General features: G+C 45.8%; 1 protein-coding gene across 3 annotated transcripts in view; it reads right to left on the bottom strand.

Annotated features, from left to right (window-relative positions):
- Nucleotides 1-5,139: 5,139 nt before the first annotated feature.
- LOC308248694 (U3 small nucleolar RNA-associated protein 14 homolog A-like) overlaps nt 5,140-24,574 on the bottom strand; it is a 76,895-nt gene continuing 57,460 nt past the window's right edge. For all 3 annotated transcript variants that reach the window (XM_080668965.1, XM_080668966.1, XM_080668967.1), the window contains one exon: nt 5,140-10,440. In XM_080668965.1, the coding sequence (XP_080525091.1) occupies nt 8,000-10,345 (2,346 nt within the window). In that variant the 5' untranslated portion in view covers nt 10,346-10,440 and the 3' untranslated portion in view covers nt 5,140-7,999. The remainder of the gene's footprint in view (nt 10,441-24,574) is intronic.

Genomic DNA, 24,574 nt, shown 5'->3' on the forward strand with positions numbered 1-24,574 from the left:
TGAAACTTTTATTTCTTAATGTCATTTTTATAGCTGTAATGTGCTTTATCATTATTAATACGATTGTCAGGCTATAAACACTATGGTACACGCAAAGAAAAAAAAAACAGCTTTGTTCAATACTGAAATAATAATTTATAAAACAGGGAACAGAAAGATCTAACACATTCACAGTTTATTTTAATACTTTCCAAATACATGCCAAGGAAGGCAGTGTTTATAAATAGCATTCAAAACAGCCCCTTCCACTTTCTGGGTGAATGTGCACCAGCTTGTCAATGTCCCCATTGTGCAGGGCCCAGAGCTGGATAGAATTAAAAATCCTCTTACCCAGGAAAACTTGCAGCATAGTTGGTCTGACACATACAATGATTTGTTAACTCAATCTGCAAACATAGAGTAACTCTGAGCCTGGAAGATGGGGATGGATGTGATGGTACAGGGCCTTGTCTGCCCTTAAAGAGCTTATAATCAAATGGAGGGCTAGATGTGGGAGCAGCTAAATATGGTCTCAGGCAGAAATACATGAATGCTAAGGAAACATTCAGCAGCTAGAAACACCAATGTCTGAACTCTTTGAGAGCAAGATTTTGCCCGTGTCCCTTTACCTGTAGTGAAAAGATGTCCTAGTATGATAACTGGAAATCTAAACTCTGGAATCAGACAACCCAAGTATAAATCCCAGCCCAGACTCTTGACTGGGTGAGCTGTTAACTTCTCTAAACCTCAGTTTCCTCATCTTTAAAATAAGGATGCTAACAATAACTATTCTCACAGGGATATTGCATTTGGGATAATATCTCTATTATTTCATAATAATAGTAACTGTCTCATTGGATGAAGATAGAGATAATGGTCATAAACACATATCACAATACCTGCCACATAATAAATTAGTAATAATCTTACTCTGCTCACTTCCCCTAACACCTAGCATGGAGCTAGCCCACAATAGGTACCACTAATAAATATATGAATAAAAAAATTCAAGAAATGAAATAATAATTAATGAGACAAATTATTGTGCGGAAGTAAAAGTGTAAACATAATTACTCTTTTTAAAAATATTTTTGATTTCAGAGAGGAAGCGAGAGGGAGAGAAACAAACATCAGCGATGAGAGAGAATCATTGATTGGCTGCCTCCTGCATGCCGCACACTAGGGATTGAGCTCGCAACCCCGGCATATGCCCTGACCAGAATCGAACCTTGACCTCCTGGTTCATAGGTCAATGCTCAAGCACTGAGCCATGCCAGCTGGGCCAAACATAATTATTGTTGCTTGGGGAAACAAGGAGGTTTCTCAGATATGGCATTGCAAAGAGACCTGGGCCTATGTGGCATGCGTGGAGCAGGGCAGATACACATGAACTGAGGTTGGAGCCTTAAGAACAATCTAAATCTGTGGGGCTTCTCTTTGGGGAAAGAAGGGTCAATGGAGATTTTAGTAGAGGGGTTTGGTGTCATTTCTGTCTGCTAAAGTGCCATCTGGTCACACGCCAAGAATGAAGTCATGGGGGAAGAAAGTAGAAGCTGGAAGTACAATGAAGAGGCCAACATAAAAGTTCAGGCAAGAGATGATAGAAGTTGACCTAGGGCAGTGGTCGGCAAACTGCGGCTCGCGAGCCACATGCGGCTCTGCAGCTCCTTGAGTGTGGCTCTTCCACAAAATACCACGTGCGGACACGCACGTACAGTGCGATTGAAACTTCATGGCCCATGCGCAGAAGTTGGTTTTTGGCTCTCAAAAGAAATTTCAATTGTTGTACTGTTGATATTTGGCTCTGTTGACTAATGAGTTTGCCGACCACTGACCTAGGGCAATGGCAGTAGGGATAGGAATGAGGAGAAGGCCTATGAGAATGAATAGAATGAGATAGGTAGGGGAGAGGGGGAGTAAATGAAGATTTTTAGGTTCTCACCTGAATGACTGACATAGCCTTTATTATAGAGATCATTACTAAATCACAGGGAGAAAATGGTGCATAATAATCAGTTACTTCTCCTGAATCATATAATCCTAGATTATCATGGTGGATGAAACTAGACCCCAAACATTCACCATCTGCTGCACCAATTTTGCTCATCTGTGTCCTCATTCCAAAGCAGATTTAGGACATGTCTTACTCTTAAAAAGGTCTGACTTACAATGATCTAAAATCTGTGTTCCCATAATTTCCAACCGTTGGTCCCAGTTTGGCTTCTGGAAACACAGATCAGATTTGGTCCTTCTTCTCTTGGACCACCTTTTGGATTCTGCTGGCTAAATAAGAATACCATCTTCATTTTTCTAATTTGTCCATAAAAATTACTTGCTAAATCCAAGTATACTGTGTCTACCTCTCTGCCCTATTATTCTATTAAACCTGCTCCTTCCCCCAAATGTGGAGAGGTTCTACTTGTTATGGGTCACAAACTAGACACTAATGAGCATCAAATTTTGTATAGGTGCTCCAGAACTATTACTGAATAATCTGTTCTAGAATTTCCCCTAAGATCACCAAGTTAAGTGCCCAAGTTCAACTGTAATGGAAAAACTCCTCTGGAATCTCACAGAGCCATTACTCCAAGGAAAAGCATGTGCTACTTCTGTGTCTTTGACCACAGAGCTACCCAGCAGACCTCTATGCTTGCTAATTCTTCTCATGACATGCTCTTTGTATGGCTGGTTCTTTCTCATCACTTGGATTTCAGCTCAAATATCTCCACTCTCCAGGGAGACCTTCCTTGACCACTTGATCTAGACTCACCCCATCCCAACACTTTTCAGTTACTGTTTGTGTGGCATATAAAAACTATCTGAAGTGATTTTGCTCATTTGTTTGCTTACTATAAAATAGAAGCCTCCCAAGGGTACGGATGTTGCCTTATTACATGTTGTAGTTCTAGCACCAAGAATGCTGCCTGGCACACAGTCTGTGCTCCATAAGCTTAATGTGTACGAATGGTTACTGGCTCAGCATTCTAACAGCCCAGCCTCTAACCTTTTCAGCTTTCACACACTCCAGGATGACGTTGTTGCTTTCTCCCAAGTTCCTGTCACATCCACTTTGCCAAGCAATTTTTCCTAGTTGGTCAGAATTAAGTCCAGAACAGAAGTTCCCCAAGTCTCTTCCGCTTCTGGCTGAAAGATGAAATTACCAGCCAAGTCGAGCAAGGCAAATGAATCAGATGCCCTGTGTGAGGCTGAAGGAAGCTCCCGGCAGTAGCTGCCTCCACACTGCTCTGTAAGTGGGGAAGTCTCGTCCCCCAGCTGTCTCCTACCATCATACATGCTCCCCAGCTTCAACGAGAGGCTGGATCTGCTTCAGCACTTTAAAGCAGCTTCGCAATGACTGACCTCCTTCTCTTCCCTGACTCTGGTTCTTGATTCCTGGCCTTAGTGACTGACATTAGACCATCCTCTGATCGCAGCTCTAACATAGAGTTAAAGGCAATGTATATCATTGGTTGCATGGGTCAGAAACCACTCAAACTACACAAAATAAGAAAAAAGACCAATTGAAAGTCAACAGGCAGTCTCATGGAACGCAAAAGTGGTAAACTATTGTCTCTCTCTGTCTGTTCCTCCCCGTCTCCCTGGAGCCACATGCTCTTGCACCTCTCCTTTCTGCAGGGCTGAGCCGTGCTCCCATTTCACAGCTGGCTTCCTCTCCTGGATCCTGGTTTCTCTCCTCTCCCAAAACGTGGACTTTCATGTGCTGTGGCTTTCCCTTTGTCATGTTGCACCCTTCATCTCAAGTCTATAGGACCTTTTAGCTCAAATACCCACCACCAACTGGCTACAGTTGCTAGCCTATTATTCAACTACTCAACAGAAAAAAATCTGAAAGGTCACCAATCAGCCAATGAATTGTCATTTCAGGTGTTTATATTGGGTTTAATCAGGTATGGGTAGGGGCCATCATGCTTAGAGGGATGCTTCTCAGAAGAGTGGCAAGTGAGATTTCCTAAGGTAGAGAGAGGGTAAGGAAAGGAAGAGGTCTCAAAACATTCTAATATGTATAGCATGATATCCTTGATAAGGTGACTATTTCTGATTTGACCCTGCTTTGTCTCTCTAGATTGGAGCCCAGTTCAATCTCTATACCATAACCTCCTAGACTTAAACCTCACTCCGCAAAGAGGAAGGGGTCCCCATCTCTACAGAATTTCTCAGTTCTCATTCTGCTCTTGATGCTAGATTTCTGCTGCTTCTGGCATCAGCCAAACACAGTCACATCTAGGTGCTGACACCCACTTCATTGGTTACAGTTGGTCTCAACCATGGGCAGCACCACCACTACAAGGGGTATTTGAAAATGTGTGAGGGTGGCTGTGGGTTGACCTAATGACTGGAGATAGCTGCTGGCCTTTAGTAGAAAGAGGCCAGGGACCCTCAACTTTCTGCAGCATGCAGGACAGTCCCTCCAAACTCCTGGCTTCCCTGTTTAAAACTCCCATTCCACATTTTTGCCCATTTCAGAAAAGAGGTAACTCCATTTTTTCCAGGCATCCAAACTTGGAATCATCCCTGGCTCCTCTTTCTCCCACATACAGCCCATCAACCAATCCTGTAAGTTCAACCTTCAAATTGTTTCCTGTATCTGACCATCCAACCTAGTCAGAGCCACTATTATCTCTACCTGGATTCCAGCCATAGGATCCTAACTGATCTGCTCTTCCATGCTCCTTTTCATTCTATTCTACCCCCATCAGCCAGAGTGGTCCTGTGAAAATAATTTATTTCCTTAGTCCAATAACTCTGCATGGTTTGCTCCATCTGTTCAAATGCCATCTAATCAGAGCCCTTCCATAATCTCCTCAAGTCACTCTAATCAGGTTTTAAGTCCCACCCTTCTGCTGGAAGAATGACCTCCACATTGCAAAATCCCACTGTCAGTTCTCAGGTCTTCATCTACCCAATGGCATCTCCATCTACCTACTGCACTCCCTACGTCCTTTACCCAACTTTTCCTTTATATACATTTTATATTTATTTATCATATATATTTATTTGTTGTCTCCTATAAGCACCAACACTTAGCCTTTTATACTCACTACCTTATCCCTGGCACCTACTACTGTGCATCACTCAAAACAGGTCAATAAATACTTGCTGAATGAATGACTGACCTCACTACAAGAAGTGCCAAAATAGAAGCGTGATCCCAGAGCAGGACGTGATTATCTGTCTGGATAAGAGGTGAGCAGCAGTAGGAGCAGCCTCCTTGGACAAAATGATATGACACTGAGTTGTTTTGGCAAAAGTTTGAGAACCATTTTCCAATAGCAAGGTAGAAATAATGCCCGTTGGGAGCTTGAACTTAATTCCAATTCAAGTATCACCATTCACAGGCAGTCTTTCCTTTGGCAAGAGTCCAGGGAGCCTCACATCCTTACTCCTTTCACATAAACGAGATCCTGCCTTTAGGGCTTCTTCCCAGTGTCCAGTGGAAATGGAGGTTTATGGCTGTCAGCACAGGGCAACCAGAATGTCCATGGTTCAGTCCACATAGATGATCCATAAAGAAAATTTGCTTAGAGATTTTTAACGAGCATATTTGACCAAACCAGACCTGTAGGAGGTTCAATGTTGCTGGGGATGCGCCGTTCTGTTGGAACAGCTGCAACTTGTAGTGCCTTGAAAGGAGTCATGCTCATTCACAGAGTGGGCACTCCTTGGCTCTGGAGAGAGCAGGTCGATTTCAGTAGCTGCCACTAGAGGTCTGTTCACAGCTGGAAATCACTCCTGCAGCTCAGGGCTTCTGGGGAGGCACCTGGCCCAGGGTCTGCCCCCAGAAGCATGCTGAGCTCACATCACAGCTACCAGTGGACTTTTCATCCCCCCAGGGACCCCCTCTCCCCAAAACCAAGGAAGAACAACTCCTTGGAAGTGCAGGCTGTCCTGAGCTGTGGTTTAAGGGTGAAGAGATGTGGAGGTGGTTTCTGGTCATTAAATGAACTTTTTTACATTAAGTAGTAGCATTTGCAATTACCCACAGCAGGTCTTCTTTCATGTAAAAGTATTTCCCCAAAGGTCTACGTAGGAATCAAGTAGTTTTTATGCAAAAGAGACAAGTGCTCACAATCTGAAGGAATCCTTCAAGAATCCTATGAGTAGTGAATTGATAACTCTGAACAATAAATCTATTTGGTAGATTCATGCCTCAGGGTTGCTTTACATGGTTCTTTGATTTGTCTGCAGATGAGTTTGAAGTATTAGCCCTGTGTATTTTAGAGTCCAGCTATACTTCATATGCTAATCCAGTCTATCTTCTTTTAAAGAGGTAAAATGTACATAACATAAAATTCACCATTTTAACCACTTTAAAGTGTGACACAATTATCACCACTAATTCCAGAACATTTTTGTTCTTTTTTTTTTTTTTTATCCTCAAGGATATGTTTTATTGATTTGAGAGAGGGAGAGAGAGAAACATCAATTGGCTGCCTCCAGTACACGCCCTGACCAGGGATCGAACCTGCAACGTAGGTATGTGCCCTGATTAGGAATTGAATCTGCAATCTTCTGGTGTACAGGAAGATGCTCCGACCAACAGAGCCACCCAGCTAGGAATAATTCCAGAACATTTCATCACCCTAAAAAGAAATCTGTATTCACTAAGCAATTATTCCCCATGTCCCCTTCCTTTAGCCCATGCTTTGTCTCTATGAATTTATGTATCCTGGAAATTTCATATAAATGGCATCCTAAGACGTGGTTTTTGTGTCTGGATTCTTTTACTTATAACATTTTCAAGACTAAGCCATGTTGTGATCGGTATTAGTACTTCATTGCCCTCATGGCTGAATAATATCCCATCGTATGGATATACCACATTTTGACATTTAGGTCGTTTGAACCTCTCGTCTACTATGAGTAATGCTGTTATAGACATTTCTGTACAGTTCTCTTGGGTATATACGTGAGAGTGCAATGATTGCTTGTTTTTGCATTCAACATTGAATGCAAGCCTATTCTCTACCAGACTTCCTGCATGCTGTTCATTCATTCAACAAACATATACCAGGTAATGGAAGTACAACCATGAACAAACATGCAAAGGTCCCAGCTTTCATATAGGTCACAGCAAAAAAACAAAACAAAACAAAACAAAAAAACCCCCACAGATAAGCAAATAAGGTAATTTCAGATGAGGGTTGAAGACTATTTTAAAGTGTGAGGCAGGATAGAAAGAAGAAACTCCTGATGAGTGGAATGAGGAAGTAGGAGCCGACATCACAGGATGGTAAGTCACTAGGTCCACTCACCAGGATCCCCACCTCCACGCATAATCATAGGGAAACAGTCAGGCAGGAAACCCCTGCAGGGTCACGAAGTCAACAACAGCAACAAGGACGAGCTAAACCCAGATCCATCCAAGATGGAGAAAAAACTTGTTAAGAGACTGACCTCACAGCTCATTAAACCATCATCTTAATGAAAACTGACACCACAAGTAGTAGGGGTGGGCAGAGGAGGAAGAACACCATGATACTTTTAGAACAGACCATATTAGGAACAAGACACACACACACACACACACACACACAAAAAAAAACAAAAAAAAAAACAGAAGGTCGAGTCAGAATTCAGTGCCACAAAGTTTAGAAACAACTCACCCTTGGAAACACATAAAATCCCAAGAACTGACTGACCCAGCACACAACTCACTCTCGAGTTCACCCATTCCACCTGGACGTGTACTTTTGCTTCTTTCACAGCAACACCGAGAGACTTGCAACCAAAGGGGCAGCGGGCAGCTCAACCCTGATCCTGTCTCCAGGAACCCCATTCTAACTCTTTTTCTCTACCTGAATAAAACTGGCTTTCACTCTCACCATGACTCATTCTTTTTTTTTTTTTTTAATAGATAAAAATGCCTTTATTCCTAAAATGTGTACTAACAAATTTTTGAAATTGATCCTGTAGCTTGTAGTAAAACCCGGCCAATGGAGGAACACTCTGGGGTCCTGCTTCTGGGCACCAAGATGTCACTCTTCCAGCAACTCTATCTTTAGTTTTTCTTCAGCTGTTTTTTGTGATGTATGGAGAGTCGTTTTGGATTCCTCTGTATGACAGAGAGGTCCAACCTTGAGGAAGACCGGTAGCCCACATCCTCTGCTTTTATAGGCTTAATGATATGTCCTGGCTTGGTGACAACCTTGGGTGTAGTCAGCTTTTGGGAGGCTCTCTGGGTGTTCCATGTAGATCCTATAGGGGTCTGGATGGTCCTCTCAAATTGTCGATGGTGGGTAAATGGATATGGAAGCACCTGCACCTGGTGAGCTGCTGCATGGATGTTTCGCTTCTCATTGATAATCACATTTGGTAAATGCTTGTCTTTTCTTGGAGGACCTTCAGGTGCTTTAATGAGAAACCGGCGTCTCTTCTTGGCACTGGGCTTCAGGCCCCCACGGCCCCACACGCCCCAGCCAGGCAGAGTCAGGTTCATGTCCTTAGGCTTACTCGCCTCCACAGTTTCTCTCTTCTCTTTCAAGAAATCTCTGATGACATCATCACCAGCAAAAGCTTCCTTTATCATTTGCTTTTGCTCTCTCTCCTGTTCATCTTCCAACTCCTCTATCGTGGGGACAGCCAAAGACTTCACGGAAGGAGATTTTGTGGTTAAGATGTTCTGTAGGTCAATCATTTGCTCCTTCGTTTTCTTCTTGGGAGCACTAGGCTGATTATTCCTCTTCAACTGCTGCCCTTCTAACGTAGGTCTAGGAAGCTCCTCATTTTGAAAGCATCCTTTGCTCAGTTCCTTTAGCTCCTCCAGAGTCTGTGCTCTCTCTGGCCTCTGTAGCAACAGGGGCTCCTCTTCTTCCCCAGCAGGTCCCTCTCTCTGGACAGTCCTCACTGAACCCATGTTTTGCTTCCTGCACTGATGGTTGTCCTTGTTGAGTTTCTGAGACAGTGCCCTCAGTTCGGACAGCACCTCCTGGGTGCTAGAATCTTTTGTTTCTTGTCTGCCCACTGGCTTGGTGTCCTGGTTGAGCCCCGACTTTTTCCTAAGCGATCGTCTTTCCTTAAATTCTTTCAATAAAATTTCTTCCTCTGCCACTGGTCTTCCCTCTTCCTCACCTTCAGAAGCCTCGTTGGCCATGGGCTCTGGAAGTTTTTCAGAGTCCTTCTGGATTTCAGCCTCTTTTGCGTCATCAGAGTGATTCCTGACCATCCAGGGATTCGGTCCATCTGCACTCCTGTGTGCCTCATTCACTGCATCAGAGACAAGGAGATTACCCTCTTCTTTCTCATCTCCCTCCTCTTCCTCACTCTTGGAGGCCACCTGGACTTTCTGCGTCAGTTCTTTGTTTCTGGCCAACTGATCCTGCATAGCCTGGCGAGCCTCCAGATCATATTTGGCCATAAGTGCCTTTGACTTTGCCCATTTCCCACTGTTCTGGTGCTTAAGGCTCATTCGCTCCATCATTCTGGCCTTTTCGAGTTCTTCCAGTTCTTCCAGTGCAACAACGGGATTGGTCTTCCACAGCTTCTCAAACTCTTTTAGGGCTTTCTTGGCCTTTCCTTTCTTCAGAACTCTGTGATACTTTTTGCTTTTGATTTTCTTCTCTCTTCGAGCCCTGGCCTCATAGTAAGACTGCAGGGCCCTGGCCCTCTGAAGCTCTGCTCGGCGCATCTTAGCCACTTCTAGGCTCATGGCTTTGAGAGAGGCCTTTTCCACAGGAGTCAATAAAGGGTCTGTCACTGGCTGCTTATTCTTACAAAGGAGGTTAAAAATCTCCTGCTCCAGGGGTGTTCTTGCCTTCCAGCCGTTGAGCACATGCTCAATGGGAGCAAAGGCTGACAGCTCCTTTACCAGGGGGAAAACCAGCTGCTCTGCTTGTTGGTTCTTCTGAACGATGGGATCCCATTTGGAGAGCGTCTGTGAGGTTTTATTGAATGCCATTTCTCTATGGATCCGCTCAACCTCTTCTTTGTTAAGGGGTAGCTCCACAGTCTTCTTTGATTTGACTCTATTCAGTTGTTTTTTCACAGTGGCCAATGAGGATGAAGTTTTAATGGGTTCAAGCAGATCTGAAAGGACCAGCCTTTCTCCTGATCCTTTAGAACTAACCGTGAACTCTGACACCTTCAGACTAGCCTCAGATCTCTCAGCCAATTTCCGCCTATTCTTTCCATCAAGGGAACTGATTGCTTCCAGAAGCTTTGGATGCTTTCGCTCTCCACTACCTTCCCCCTCATCTTCACTGGTGCTCGAGGGGTAGTCATTTGGCAAATCTTCTAGTTCTTCCTGTTCCCTTAGAGCCAGAAAGCTCTTCGCTGCCCGTATCCCCCACCATGACTCATTCTTGAATTCTTTCCTGTGAGAGTCAAGAGCCTGGAAGTCCTGGACCATTCTTGGGCAGGGTTAGTCCCGGATTGGAACGGGTCTGGGTGACAGGTGAATGGTCAGGGAAAGACTCTGTGAGCAGGAGACCTTCGAGCTGAGGCCTGAAATTAAAAAAAAAAAAAGACCATCATGTTGCGATCTACAGGAAAAACCATGAGAATATGTGGGGAAAGCATTTGAGCAGCGGTAACAGCAGTTGCAAAGGCCCTTAGAGATAAAGCTCTAAAATGTGCTCTCATCCACAGCCCTCCCTTCCTGCCTCCTTTCTGTGCATTTGAATTCTGATCCCCATGCCTGTGCTCATTTGTGGACCTTATTCATCTGCCACGCCAAACCTCTTCTCTATCTTCTACCTCTCCCTCTCTATTGTCAACAGTTAATACAAATAAGGCTCTGGCATTTAAAAATATTTTTAATCTACTTTTCAATCAACTGAACCATAAAATCCCTTTACATTGCAGCAAGAATTCCCTCCACCATCTAACTGTTGCCTCAGCTTCCCTCCAAGACTTCTATCTTTCCAATTATGACAACACCATCGAAGCATTCAGGCTCTAAACTCCTCTTTTCTCCATTTCTTCCTACTCATTTGTTATAGAGACCTGCTGACTTTTCCTTTCATAATGTCTGTAGCAACAACACCTCCCTGTCCATTTCCAAAGGCACCCCACCCTAGTTTAAGAACTGATGACCTCACGTTTGGATTACTTCTTTCTAGCCCCACTGGTCTCCCACTCCTCTCCTCCCAACACCCCACCCTCTGAGAGCCTCCCTGTTCTGCAGTAACTTTCCCAAAGTCACAGTTGCCAAAAATTCTCCTTCTACTCATGCACATATGGGGTGAGTTGTGGGCTGGTTAAGCATTCTGAAAAGAGACCAACAACCATATCAAAAGAGTGTTGTTGGTAACTAGCTGAGGATGGAAGAATTCTGTTCTTCCAGGTATCCTGTTCAATTTTTGGTCATTGTTATGAGTGAAGTGCAGAGAAGAGATGCTAACCAAGTTGCAAATGACAAAAAGTCAGAGCGATGGCAAATATGATAGGTATTTTTTTCCAACCTTCTAGAATGTTGGGTAAAAATGACTAAGATGTTGGAAGGATAAATGAGTTTTTTATTCAGATTCTAAAAATCAATTGCATGCATGCCAGGCCAGGGGTACACTTGCTTAAAAACAGTTCATGTGAACAATGGGGTAAGGTGACTCCTGGAGGAAAAGATGAGTCACAGGAAAGTGGTGTTGCAAACTCAGGAAGTAATTGACTCATTGTTCTTAGTTCCATGTACATGATATCGGGACCACATTTGGAGAGGAATACTGACCAACTCCAGAGTATCCTTGAATGGGCAATCAAAATTAAAATACCAATTCTGAAAAACAGATATCACTATTTCCAAAATGATAGATCCTCAGATGAATCTATGTAATATAATTAAACTAAGGGCCAATTTTGTTCGAAGTCAGTAAAAAGCAATTACCTAAAAGACAGATAAGGTGAAAGGTCACTTTGGCAGGTTTAAAAACCATTGCAATTGCTTCTACATTTGAGTAACATTAAATATTTATTCAGCTATTGTTTAAAATTTAACTGGAAAAGTGGAAATCAACCCTGTTGTCAGTTAGATTGTGATAGAGTTTGTAACCAAACAAAGGCAAAGCCATACTGTACCCCCCCCCCCCCCCCCCCATTATTTGAGTGATTGTTGCTTTCTTGCCAAAGACATCCTCAGCCTCATTTTGTTCTAATTCCTGAACAGGATTTCTGAGATACCAAGTTGCTGAATTATTCCTACTCCCTAAGTGTATCTAATACAAAACTAGTTCCTGTTTCTCTAGCCCTTCCTTACAATCACCCCGTCAAAGCCCAAATCCTTTAATAACCTCCTCCGACACTCTCTTAACAAGACACCATGTATTCTCCCTCATTGGAGCAAGCTAAATAAACCTACATTTGTTTAACTATAGGTATGTTCCTGGAGGTCTTTGGCTGGTGGACATTGAAACAACAAATATTTGTTGAATACGTGCTATGTGCTAGGCACTGTACTAGGTGATGAAGGGAAGTATAGAGTTGATTACAGATAAGAAAAGAAAGAAGGCTGAATCAATTCCAGAGCTACTGATGACGGGGGTGGGGGGTGGGGAGAAATTAGGAACAAAGTCAAAGTAGTAGATGTTGGACAAGTTGTGTACCAGGGTACCTGGCTCACTCACACCTTCTACTTCAGGTCCCTGTTGAACAGGTATAATCAGGCTCTGTACCAAGTGGTACACATAAGGGTGGACCCCAACCTCCAGTGGGGCCTCTCCTACAGACTAGGAGCCCGTGCCTTGGTGTGGCCTTGCTCAAAGAAGACATGTTAGGCCAATTATATTCCTACTTCAGGATGCTGACCTAAAATTCACACAGGCCAGTTCCAGCTGTCAATAAAGTCAAAAGGACTATCAAGAGTTCCCCCACTGTAGAGGGAACTGGGGGACCACTAACCACATGTGGAAATTGTGCAGGTGAAATACAGCTAGCCACTGGACTGAAGTTTAACATTTGTATTTAATTTTCAATTAATTTAAATTTAAATTTAAATGTGTGGCTCCTGGCTATAGTGCAACTCGAGTCTCTCCTCCCTACTCCTCCTGGACTCCAACAGCCACTCCAGCCTCAATGGCACTTGTTGTAGCTTTGTTTTTATACTTGTGTGAGTATTTGATTGTTTATCCCCCTCAGTAGATTGGAAGCTCCCTGAGACAGGGAATGTTCAATTTGTTCATTTCCCTGTTCCCGAAGCCTAGTACAGGGCCTGGCACAAAGTAGGTGCTCAGTGTATGTAGGTGCACAATCAAGTGATGAATATCCAGTTAGGAGGTGCATTTGTCAGAGTTCTCTGGAGAACAGAACCAACAGGAGATATATAGATACACACATGCATACACTGAGTGGCCAGATTATTATGATCTCTGAACACTTAATTATCTGGCCACTCAGTGTATGTCCTTCATAATAAAAGGCTAATATGCAAATTGCCCCCTCGACCAGGAGTTTGACCAGCAGGCAGGCCGGCCAACCGCCCATGTAACCTCCCCCAGCCAGGCTGGCCAGACCCCACCTATGCACAAATTCATGTACCGGGCCTCTAATATACATATACATATATATATATATATATATATATATATATATATATATATATATATTTATTTATACTTTTATACTGAGTGGCCAAATTATTATGCGTTCAGAGATCATAATAATCTGGCCACTCAGTGTATATATGTGTTTATATTTATATAGGGTGCCCCCAAAAAAGTATATATACATTTTGAGTAATTATAAATGCAGTGTTTATTAACATACATTTCATTTTCAAAATTGAGCTATCAGCTGTGAAAGTATGTATACATTTTTTGGGACACCCTGTATGTAAAGAGATTTAGTATAAGGACGTAGCTGACATGAGGATGAAGGCTGACAAGTCCCAAGGTCTGCGGGATGAGTTTCCAAGCTGCAGGCGCAGGAGAGTCTGTGGTGCAGATCCAGTCTAAAGTCTGGCAGGCTAGAGACCCAGGAAGAGCCAATGTTTCAGTTCAAGTCCAAAGGCAGGAAGAAAGCCAACGTCCCAGTTAAAGACAGTTAGGCAAAAAGCATTCTCTCTTATTCGGGAGAGGATAAGCCTTTTTGTTCTATTAAAGGCTTCAACGGATTGGACGAGGCCCACATTAGGGAGGGCAATTTGCTCTACTCAGATTTAAATGTCAATCTCACCCAAAAACAATCTCACAGAAACACCCAGAATAATGTTTGACCAAAAATATCTAGGTGCTCCATGGCCCAGTCCGGTTGATACATAAAATTAATCATGGATGGGGACCAGGGGAGATGGAATGTCTTTTTCTGAGTTTGTGTTTAAGGAAAATTTTATTGTAATTAGGCAAATAGTTTAAAACACAACTTAGGGAGTTATCCCAACTTTGCCTGAATGCAGCCCTTATCTCCTTCCTGGAAGGAAACAGGAAAGAACAAAAAGAACAGGATAAAATCCATCAACTCTGGCTCAACACATGATTCTCTTCATGGGACACTGAGTACTGCAGGTGCTGCTGGGGTGATGGGCGTCCCAGCAGCACCTGCAGTACTGACTCATCCCCGGATAAAGAGAGAGGGGAAGACCACCAGGAGCTGAGCTCTGGTGCCCTCAAAATTCTGAACCATATAAATTGAGGTGCCTGAACATTCATTCCTAGATATGATCCCTGCTAACCCTGAAACTGTTGTTTTGCACAAGACTAAGTGTTTGCTATTTCAAAAACTCAAAGACTCTGGGTTCCAGCTTAGAAAGGTACTATTTTAATTCAATCTCTGTAAGATGCTCACGTTTTGTGCTTGGGACAAAAGGACTGTGGCACGCGCCTGCCACCTGGTGGCAAGATGTTGAAAGATGTGCAAAAGGCTTTCACCCTAAAGTTCCGATTTGGCCAAAATACAAGACAGAAAGGGCATGCTTTGGACTTACATTAGTGAAACAGAATTATAGGTTAGTAAAGGCACTAAACCTGGAAAAGGACTTAGTGATTACTGAGTCGACTACCCTGATTTCAAGATGAGGAAACAAAGGCTTCAAGATACTTTGTGACTCACTCAAAAATTTATAGGCACTAAGTGACCAGAGCTATCTTGCCATCTCCAATCAAGTGTCATTGCCCCTCCAACCCAACTCTAAAATATAACTATTTTTTTTATTTGAAAGCCACTAAAGACTTAATTGGCAGAATGGTTAGCAATTGAATACAATTATAAACCAAACAAAAGGCCAATTTCATGATGATAACTCTTTTGTAATGAGCACAGGTCTTTGTAAAGAGACTGTCTTTTCTGAAGTGACAAAACCCTGCTAGGGTTGAATCCTGAACTTGCTCTTTCAGTTTAAATAAACAGAGATGGATGTGCATTAGCAAAATCAAGCGAGTTATCAATTCCCTCTACAGGAAGGGCATGCCACTTTTTTATTTATGCTTTCGTTCATCAAATATGCATTAAACATTGCTCTGTTGTGCTAGGTGCTGGGGATACCAAGAGGAGAAAACAAATGAGATTTCTGCTCTCCTGGAGCTCACAGTCTGGTGGAGGAAGACCAACAAGCTAACATGCAAGTGCTGTGCCAGGTGGTGATGAGGATGCTGCACATGTGGTCAGGGAGCTAGGGCTGGAGGAGGCAGCTGTCGACGGACCAGCTACAGCCGCTGGTTCTGGAGAGTCAGCAGTGTCTGAGAGGGCCAAATTCCAGACGTGATGGGAGCCAGAGTAGCCAATAGGAATTGCTAAAAGGCAACCTGCCAAAACTGGAGTCATGTGAAAGTAGGTATCAAGAAGATCCAGCCCAGCCAGAGTGGCTCAGTTGGTTGGAGCATCGTCCTGTGCACCTTAAGGTTGCTGGTTCAATTCCCTGTCAGGGCACATCTCACACTGATGTTTCTCTCTCTCTCTCTAACCTATTCTCGGGTGAGGATGAAAAAAAGAAGAAGATCCATATGGTCCATTATGCTTACTTGGCTGTGGAGAGCTCACCTCTGGAATGCCAAGAGCTGGATGTGGTTGTCAGCGGAAACACAAGGAAGGGCAGGAGGAGGCAGTAACCGAGGCTGGACCCCTGAGTCCCAGGTCTGGGAAGCTGTCGACTGGGATAAGGGAGGGAGAATATTAATACACATCTTGCCTCTGTCTGGATTGGCTCAGGGACTGGCATCAGGCTGAGCCAACAGGGAGAGGGTGCCAGCTCAGGCGGCTTCTGTGGTGAGGGTGCCAGCAGGGGCCAGATGGAAACTCTCACCGTAATGTTAATTCATTCCTCTGTGGTTTTCTGTTCAGACAAATGTTGGTCTCTTGTGGGTTTAGCTTAAAGCTATTGGCTGTGTGGGGCAAAGGCCCCACATCCTTGATTTGCTTTAATTTCCAATTCCTTGGTCAGCTGAGTTTAAAGGAAGAGATGATCAAGGACCTGGCTACTAGAAAGACACGATAACACTTTATAGAGTTGGGGAGACGCTGCTAGCTCCTTCCAGAGCTGAGGCACATCCTAGCCTGGGAAATTCATTCTCTCCCACTCCTAATGCAACACCAGTCTGTGAGGCTTGAGGGCAGGCAGCGAGCCTCTGTCCTTGAACATGTCTAATACAACATCTCCTTGGGAAGAACACTGACTCCTCCAGGTGGGAAGTTGGCTTGGAACAAAGCAAGATGGAAGACAGGCTGGTTGACTCATGGTGTCACAGTGTCTTGTCTGTCCATTGGACTGGGTCCCCCTGAGGAATTCCCCACACCCACACCTGCCCTGGGACATTGAGCTGGACCCTCTGAAGTGAACTTTGGTCCAAGTGGCAAGAGATCTGCTTCCACCAGAGCCTGGCCACAGACTAGCCCTGCGACTCTGGGCTAGCTCTCACTCACTGACTCAGTTTCCTTAGCTGCTCCTGAGATAATTTTCAATACTGGGAAGAAAAACTAGTGTCACGGCCAAGGATGAAAACATTATGCTAGATATTACATGTCGTCCAAGAGACAGTAAATTTAATGGCCCCAGAGTGGTTTCAGGCCTTGGCAAGGATTTTATTTCCCGAGCGCTGGAGAAGCTAGTGCCACCTTCTATTTCTGTACCGCATCCGAAAAGTCATAAATAGTTAACTGCATGAGTCCTCCTTAAACACCTCCTTGGAGCATCTAGAAATAGCCTCAGGGGGCTCAGTGCATATTTCCTCAGGTCCTCCTCTTAATCCTTCAACATTGGTGGGGTCAATTTACAGTTACTGTCGCCCATGGACTTGCAGAGACAAAAGCAGGGTCCCTTGGGAGGTGGAGCCTAGCATCGATTCTCTATATATACAAGGTGGTGAGAGATGCCACTGCTCTTTGCCTTGGTTTCCCCACTAGTAAAAGCAGGGAGGGAGTGGGGGAAGCTCCCCTCCCTAAGGGGCACAGCAATCTACCTTGAGTCGGAAGCTTCCACGGATTCTTTGGCAAAGCAGGGCCTGCAGCAGCCAAGAGCTATTATGAAAGTCAAGTCCACACTCATTATGTGCCTCTGCAGTGCATGTCACCCCCGCCGCTTCCTACCTCCAGGCCGGAGTGGGGCTCTCCTGCCTGTTTTCCAGCCCAGTGGCATGACCTGAGGCTGTCTATCCATCACACTCTTGATGGACAAGGGGCAGGAACAGCCAAGCCCAGCTCAGCGGCCTGTCTGCCCTTCCCAGCCATGCCTCCGCTTTCTTTATGCTTAACCGCAACAGTGAAAGCCACCTCCTTCTGACTCCCAGCCCACCTCCTTCAGGAAAACACCCCTGCAAACAGACCACCAGCCCAGAGTGCTACTGTCAGCCCAGAAGGAAGGGCAGGGCAGCAATACCAGGCAGCCTCCATGCCCTCCGCCTTCTCTCCAAACCCTTCCAACAATGCATGGTGATTAGCTGCATCTCGGGCCCCCTGAAACCCCTTAACCTGGAAAATCAGGCAGACTTTTCACGACAGCAATCAACTCCCAGACACATCGAACCATAATGTGATTACGCCATTTACCAAAATGCAAAGAGAGATACTTGAGGCGTTTCTGATTAGGGCTGACATTATCCCTCTAATGGGCCACTGCATTAATCAAAGCTGTTGCTATGACTATGGCGATGGTGGGGAAATAACCCCAGCTTGATTCTGGGCCTACCAAATACCGCCAAAGGAAGAGGTCAGCTTTTGTTAGGGACACACCAGAAGAACCGCTTCTTCCTGCTCGAGAAGGGCTCTCTATTGAAATCGCAGCAGCAGCGAGAGAGAGAGAGGCCTCTGTTCGCTTTCACTACGTTGGGGTGTTCTGGTTCCTTTGCTCACGATGACTTGATAGCATTGTCCTGGGAGGGTCTGGGGTTGGGGATATGGAGGCTGATTTGTGGGGCCGTCAGAGCCTTCTGCTTTCCAGAACTGTCTTCACTGCTGGTGGCCCCCTGGGAATCGGGGGCAGGGGGTGGGGTATGGGAACCTGGGGGTGGGTGCAGAGAGTGATGCATAAAAAAGCCCAGCTCTCCCCACAGAATGAACTCTAGGCTCCTGCTGCTCTCTCCATTCCAGCGCCTCTAAGGCAGTGGTTCTCAACCTTTCTAATGCCGCGACCCTTTAATACAGTTGCTCATGTTGTGGTGACCCCCAACCGTAAAATTGTTTTCGTTGCTACTTCGTAACTGTAATTTTGCTACTGTTAATGAATCGTAATGTCAATATCTGTGTTTTCCGATGGTCTTAGGCTCTACAGCAGCGGTTCTCAACCTGTGGGTCGCGACCCACAGGATGAGAACCGCTAGCAGGGTCACCTAAGACCATGAGAAAACACAGATATTTACATTACGATTCATAACAGTAGCAAAATTACAGTTATGAAGTAGCAACGAAAACAATTTTACGGTTGGGGTTCACCACAACATGAGCAACTGTATTAAAGGGTCGCGGCATTAGAAAGGTTGAGAACCACTGCTCTAAGGTCTTTGGCAGAGACAGGCCTGTACCACACACCCTATGACAGGCAGATGAAAAAACTAAAGCGGGAATGAAACAGACCTGGAGGGCCCGATGGAAAACCACTCCCCCTCTGCTCTGTGCTGCAGGGAACCCAGGAACCGCAGGGGAGGAGAGGGGAGACCAGGCGGTGGGCACCAGGTAGGACCCTTGGAATCTCCTCTGGTTCGTCAGTGGTACACAGTTCTATGGACCCAAGGCAGCTGGCTCGGGCGCAGGGGAAAGGAAGCCTGCGAGGTCAGGGACATGGCACACCTCCCCCCACTCCAGGGACAGAGCACTGGAGCTGAACCAGGAACTCTCGATCCCACTCAAAGCCCTTCTAGAATTTCCTCTAAAGCCTTGGTTTGCCCATCTTCAGAATGGGGGCAATGACATCTGCTCTGCTGTCATCCCAGCAGAGTAAAAGTTCAAATCACTTCACTTGGGGGACAGTGACCTGTAAACGCTAGAGCACAGATCTTCAAACATGGCTGTGCTTGGAGCCACCAAAGGAGTTTCTTAAAAGTTCTGGTGCCTGAGCCCTGTATCAGACACTGGTTTCACTGGTCTGGGAGGTGGCCTGGGTGTGGGGATGCTTCGAAGCTCTCAGATGTCTCACCTGGTGCCAAGGTTGAGAAGCACTGCTCTTGAGAGCTGAGGGGAGCTGTACTCCCTCTTTGAGCATCATTCCCAATGTTTTTAATGATAAGAATTCTAAAAATAAAAACCTTTTGTGAGGATAAATGGAGAAAATATATCTGAAAGTGCATAGGTGGCACATTCCAGATGCCTAATTAATGCTTAAGGCCCTCGTTAGAGGCCACAGTCTCTGTTCCAGGGGAAAGAGCCTTGTCCTCAGGCTGAGACCCCAGACAGCACCTCACCCCTTAGCCATGTGACTGCAGGCAAGTTAATAGCTAACAGGGCGCATCTGCGACACCCCGGAGCCTTTCACATGCGTGATCTCTAATTACAGCGATAACCCAGTGATGGGCTCGGACCACCATCCCCACTCTCTGTAGCAACATCATAGGGGATTCAGGCCGTCAACGGAGGAGCTGGGATTTTAGTCCAAATCTGTCTTGTTCCAAACCTGGAGTTCTTTCTATGACCTGCTTTGTTAGAACTGACCCCAGTCAGTTTTGTCATTCACTATGTACATGCATGAGGTCTTGGGCCACGGGTCTCCGTGTGTTATAATGAAAGCAAGTGTCAGAACTCTGCACACAGACTCTTACTCATTAGCAAGCAGGGGCACAAACAGGCCTGTGGCCTGTGCTGCGAGCTCGGCAACATCCAGAATCATGGTCTGTGGGTGTCCAGCAGAGCCCTGCTCGGGAGCTTCGCTCAGGGTGGAGGTGACACAGTTTAGCACCAGGATGCAGGTAACCTTGTAGTCAGGCCAGGAGCAACAATCCTCTGGTGATCAGTCTAACAAATACAGGACCCATTTGGAGTCACAAGTTCATAGAGCCTCTCCATCCAGCTAGCTTGGGGAGACCGATCCTAAGGCTGCCAGAACATTCCAGCGTGGAGCTGACAGGGGTCTCTCCCAATGGCTGTGGGAAGGGGTAAAGGAGATAGATCATTCATGGAGCCAACCAAATATGTTGGCACTGTACTCATTTCCCAGGGCTGCCATAACAAAGTACTGTGAACTGGGTGGCTTAAAGCAGCAGCAATGTATTCCTTCTCAGTTCTGGAGGCCGAAGGTCCAAATGCACGGTGTCGGCAGGACCCACTCCCTTGGAAGGCCTGGGGAAGGATCTGTCCTTGCCTCTCTCCCAGTATCCTCGGTGTTCCTGGGCTTGTCGCTGCATCACTAATCTGCTATTACATGGCTGTCTTCTCTGTGCATGTCTGTGTCACTCACTGCCTGTCCTTCCTTCCCATAAGGACACCAGTCATAACAGTTCAGAGGCCCACCCTAATGCAGTCTGACCTCAACTTACTAGTAACAAATATATCAGCAAAGACCCTATTTTCAAATAAAGTCATATTCTTAAGTTCCAGGTGGACATGAATTTGAAGGACACTATACAAACCAGTACAGGCACCTAAATTGTGCCCAGCACTGTGGAGAGAGAAGACAAAGGTGAACGAACACTGCCTTGCATTTGGATTGCTCACCCCACAGCAAGGGAGACCAGCAGCCAGGTGAGTGCGCTGAGAGTGTGAAGGCACACTGTTGGTACAGGACAAAGGAGGCATCCCACCCACTTAACAGGGTCATGGCAACTTATGAGCTGATTTCTGAAGGTCTGGCAGGAGGCAGCCAGGTAGAGGGGCTGGGATGGTAGCACAGAGGGAGGGATGTGTGGGTCCAAGGGTCTGGTCATAGGTGGAGCAGGACTGGTTCATTGAGATAGGACTGTGGGGCCCTGGCCGGTTTGGCTCGGTGGATAGAGTGTTGGCCTGTAGACTGAAGGGTCCCAGGTTTGATTCTGGTCAAGGGCACATGCTTGAGTTTCAGGTTCTATCTCCAGTAGGGGATGTGCAGAAGATAGCTGATCAATGATTCTCTCTCATCACTGATGTTTCCATCTCTCTCTCCCTCTCCCTTCTTCTCTAAAATCAATAAAAATATTTTTTAAAAGAGAGAGACAGGACTGTGGGGTCTGAGAGGGGCTAAAGGGGACAGATGAAGCCAAACTGTTGGACAAGGGCAGGTCATGTGCCAGTTTAAGAAAGTTGTAACTTAATCCTGGAGAGCTCAGGGAGCCTTTGTCAGATTTTCAGCAAGGAAGAGATGTAATATTTGCATGTTAGAGCAATTACTGTAAAGCTATAAAAAGGATACACTGGAAAGTTTAAGATTGGAAATGGGAAATCTAAGTAACAGACAAGGAATGATAAGGTTCTGGCATATGGCAGCCACCATGGGGATGGAGAGAAGGGAACTGATTTAATATTTATTCAGAAGAGGGAATCAGCAGAGTTTGTTGACAGATGGAATGTTGGATGCAAAAAGGAGTTGGTAATAGCATTCAAGGTGGTATGTCTTTTTGTTTTAATTCCATTTCTTGAGGTCATCCATGACCTATTTGGGAATGGACCAAGGACAGAATCCTGGAGAGGGTCAACATTTCAGGAGCATGAGGAGAAAAACGAGCTAGGAAAGAATTCAGAGAACAAAACAGTCAAGACAGGAGTGCTAGAACTACACACGGGAGCATTAAGCAGACATTATCCAGGACCCGGTCGGAGCTGATGCCCAGGTAGGGGTTCTAGCTTGAGGAGAAGGATTCCTGGGAACAAGGACCCAGGGATGCTTGGAAACCCTGGAATGAGGTGGGATGGGGACTAGGACTAAATAACTTTATATTGGGCGACTTGATCCAAGAATAATGGGATCAGGGTGGTTTATTCGTTCAGTCGACGAGGGTGACCAACTGTCCCTTCTGGGTTGCCCAGGACAGTTCCGGGTTTAACACTGAAAGCCTGATGTCTCAAAAAATCTTGCTGTCCCGGGAAAAGCGGGGATGGTTGGTCACTCTGGTTAACAAACATTTCCTGACCATCTGCCACATGCCACTTCCTGAGTTGGATGATGCAGAGATTAATAATACCTGGAGGGGTGCTTAAAACTGTCGAAGGGAGGTTGAGTTTCCATCTCCTCTCTCTTACTGCCAAGGGCAAGTTAAAGGGAGGTTTGGATATAACTTGGGCCAGGGTCTGAAAAATACTCTTAGCAAAACAAAGCTGTGGTGTGAGTTCATGAGAGTCTGTTGATAGGAGAAATACTACCTTCTTATATAAAATTGAGAGGGGCAAGAAGTTATGCTTAGTCAGTGTCAGTCCTCAAAATAATTGTGTTAAGAGGGGAAATAATTTCTCTTATAAAGCTAAGGACCACCCACAGGATAAAATGTGCTTGGTTTTAGAAGCCGCAGAGGACCAGCTGTAACTGGGAGAGGGAACCCCTGGCCAGCCCCCACTTCAATCCCCACCCTTGCCCCTGTGTTAGTCTCCTCGGACTGTTGTAACAAGTGACCACAGTCTAGGTGGCTTAACACAATAGAATTCATTTTCTCCCAGTTCTGGAGGCGAGAAGTTGGAAATGAAGCTGTCAGCAGAACTGCCCCCTGGAGGTTCCGGGGGACTGCTCCTCGCCAGCCTTGGTGGCTGTGGGTGTCATTTGGTGCTCCTTGACTGATGCTGCATGACCCCGATCTCTGCCTCCATCCTTGCATGGCCTTCTTCCTTGTGTTTCTTCACTCGTCTTCTTCTTCTTTGTAATCTTCCCATGGCTTCTCCTATAAGGACAGCTGTGGTTGCACTTAGGGCTCACCCAGGTAATCCAGGATGATCTCATCTCCAGATCCTTACGTTAAAATTGCATCTCCAAGACCCTTTTTCCAAATGAGGTCACATTCACTGGTTCCACGGATTAGGAACTGGACATTATCTTTTTGGGGAAGGGAGTCACAATTCACCCCACTACACCCTCATTAATATAATCTGAGCTCATTTCCCTTCTTGTGTGATGCAAGGGGCAAGGAGAGGCCTCAGCACTGACGAAGACACCCTCCTCCCAGCCCCAGTTGCACGTGAGCATAAAGCCACGGATAGGCCCTCGTGTGTGGTTGTCCAGCTCCCACACTGCACAAAGCCCTGGCTGAGGGGTAACTGGAGAATGTGGTGAGATAGAGCTGCTCTCTGCAGGCCAAACCTCGTGTCCTGTCAGCACTGCACCTCTGAGAGAAAGGAACTTCCCAGTCCCAAGCAGGGCACCTGCTCACAGAAGGGCCCCTTTTTCTGATTTGAACAAAGGTGCCATATAAGCTCTGGGGGAACCTGGCCACTGACATTCATTACCCCGACTGTGTTTGCAGTGGCCAATTAGGGGTGATGGTATTAACTAGTTACTAAAATTTTTCAGGGCCATGCAAAACCTGCCAGACATCAGGAGAGGTTGAGAAGGGACCAGTGGTTTCTTTGGGAAGCAGTGGCATGAAGAGGGAAACGAGGGGAGCACTGCCATAGGAGGGAGTCAGAGGAGAGGGCTGCTGGAAGCCGAGGGAGGGAGCAGTGATCTGGGGAGGCCCACAAGCTGGACAGCCTCCATGTGAGCACACCCTCTGTCCTTACCCACTGCCTTCCAAGCAGTGAGGCCTCAGCCCTTCTGTGATAGGGGCTGAGAGGGGATGTAGCTAGGCTGAGAGCTGCTTCCCAAACCCACCTACCCCTGCCCCACGGCCTGTAAGATTTTGAAGTGATCACCAGAGGCCCCTGCAGTAAACACCTGCTTGAATGTTCACTGGGCACCAATATGCCTTTGTTTTGAAAAAAGCTGAGTGCTGTGGTGTCTGAGCCAGATGGAGAAGAGCAGCAGCATCCTCACTGTGGCCAACTGTGTGCCCAGCAGCAGATACCCACAGACAGTGACCCACCTGGAAAAAGAGTAAGACCAAACTCCTCTATTTAACCTGCTCAGAGAGCAGCCAGACACCCATCCTACAGGACAAGGGGACAGGGAGAAGGGACCTCTCCTTTCTGCAACCTCCAAACCTTTCTATAGCCACTATTTTATTGGATCCTCACATCAATGTCCCATGACAAGCCCATTTTACAGATCAGGAAACTAAGTCTTAGGAGAGGCGATGGTGTTGCTCAGAGGCAGGGGTCTATTCTCCTGATCAGCTTTTGCCAGTCAGAGTCGTGGTTTTCCGACTCCTGCCTTTCTATTAAAGACATGCTGAGAATCTGA

The sequence above is a fragment of the Plecotus auritus genome (genome assembly GCF_963455305.1).
Source record: "Plecotus auritus genome assembly, chromosome: 5".
NCBI classification, from domain to species: domain Eukaryota; kingdom Metazoa; phylum Chordata; class Mammalia; order Chiroptera; family Vespertilionidae; genus Plecotus; species Plecotus auritus.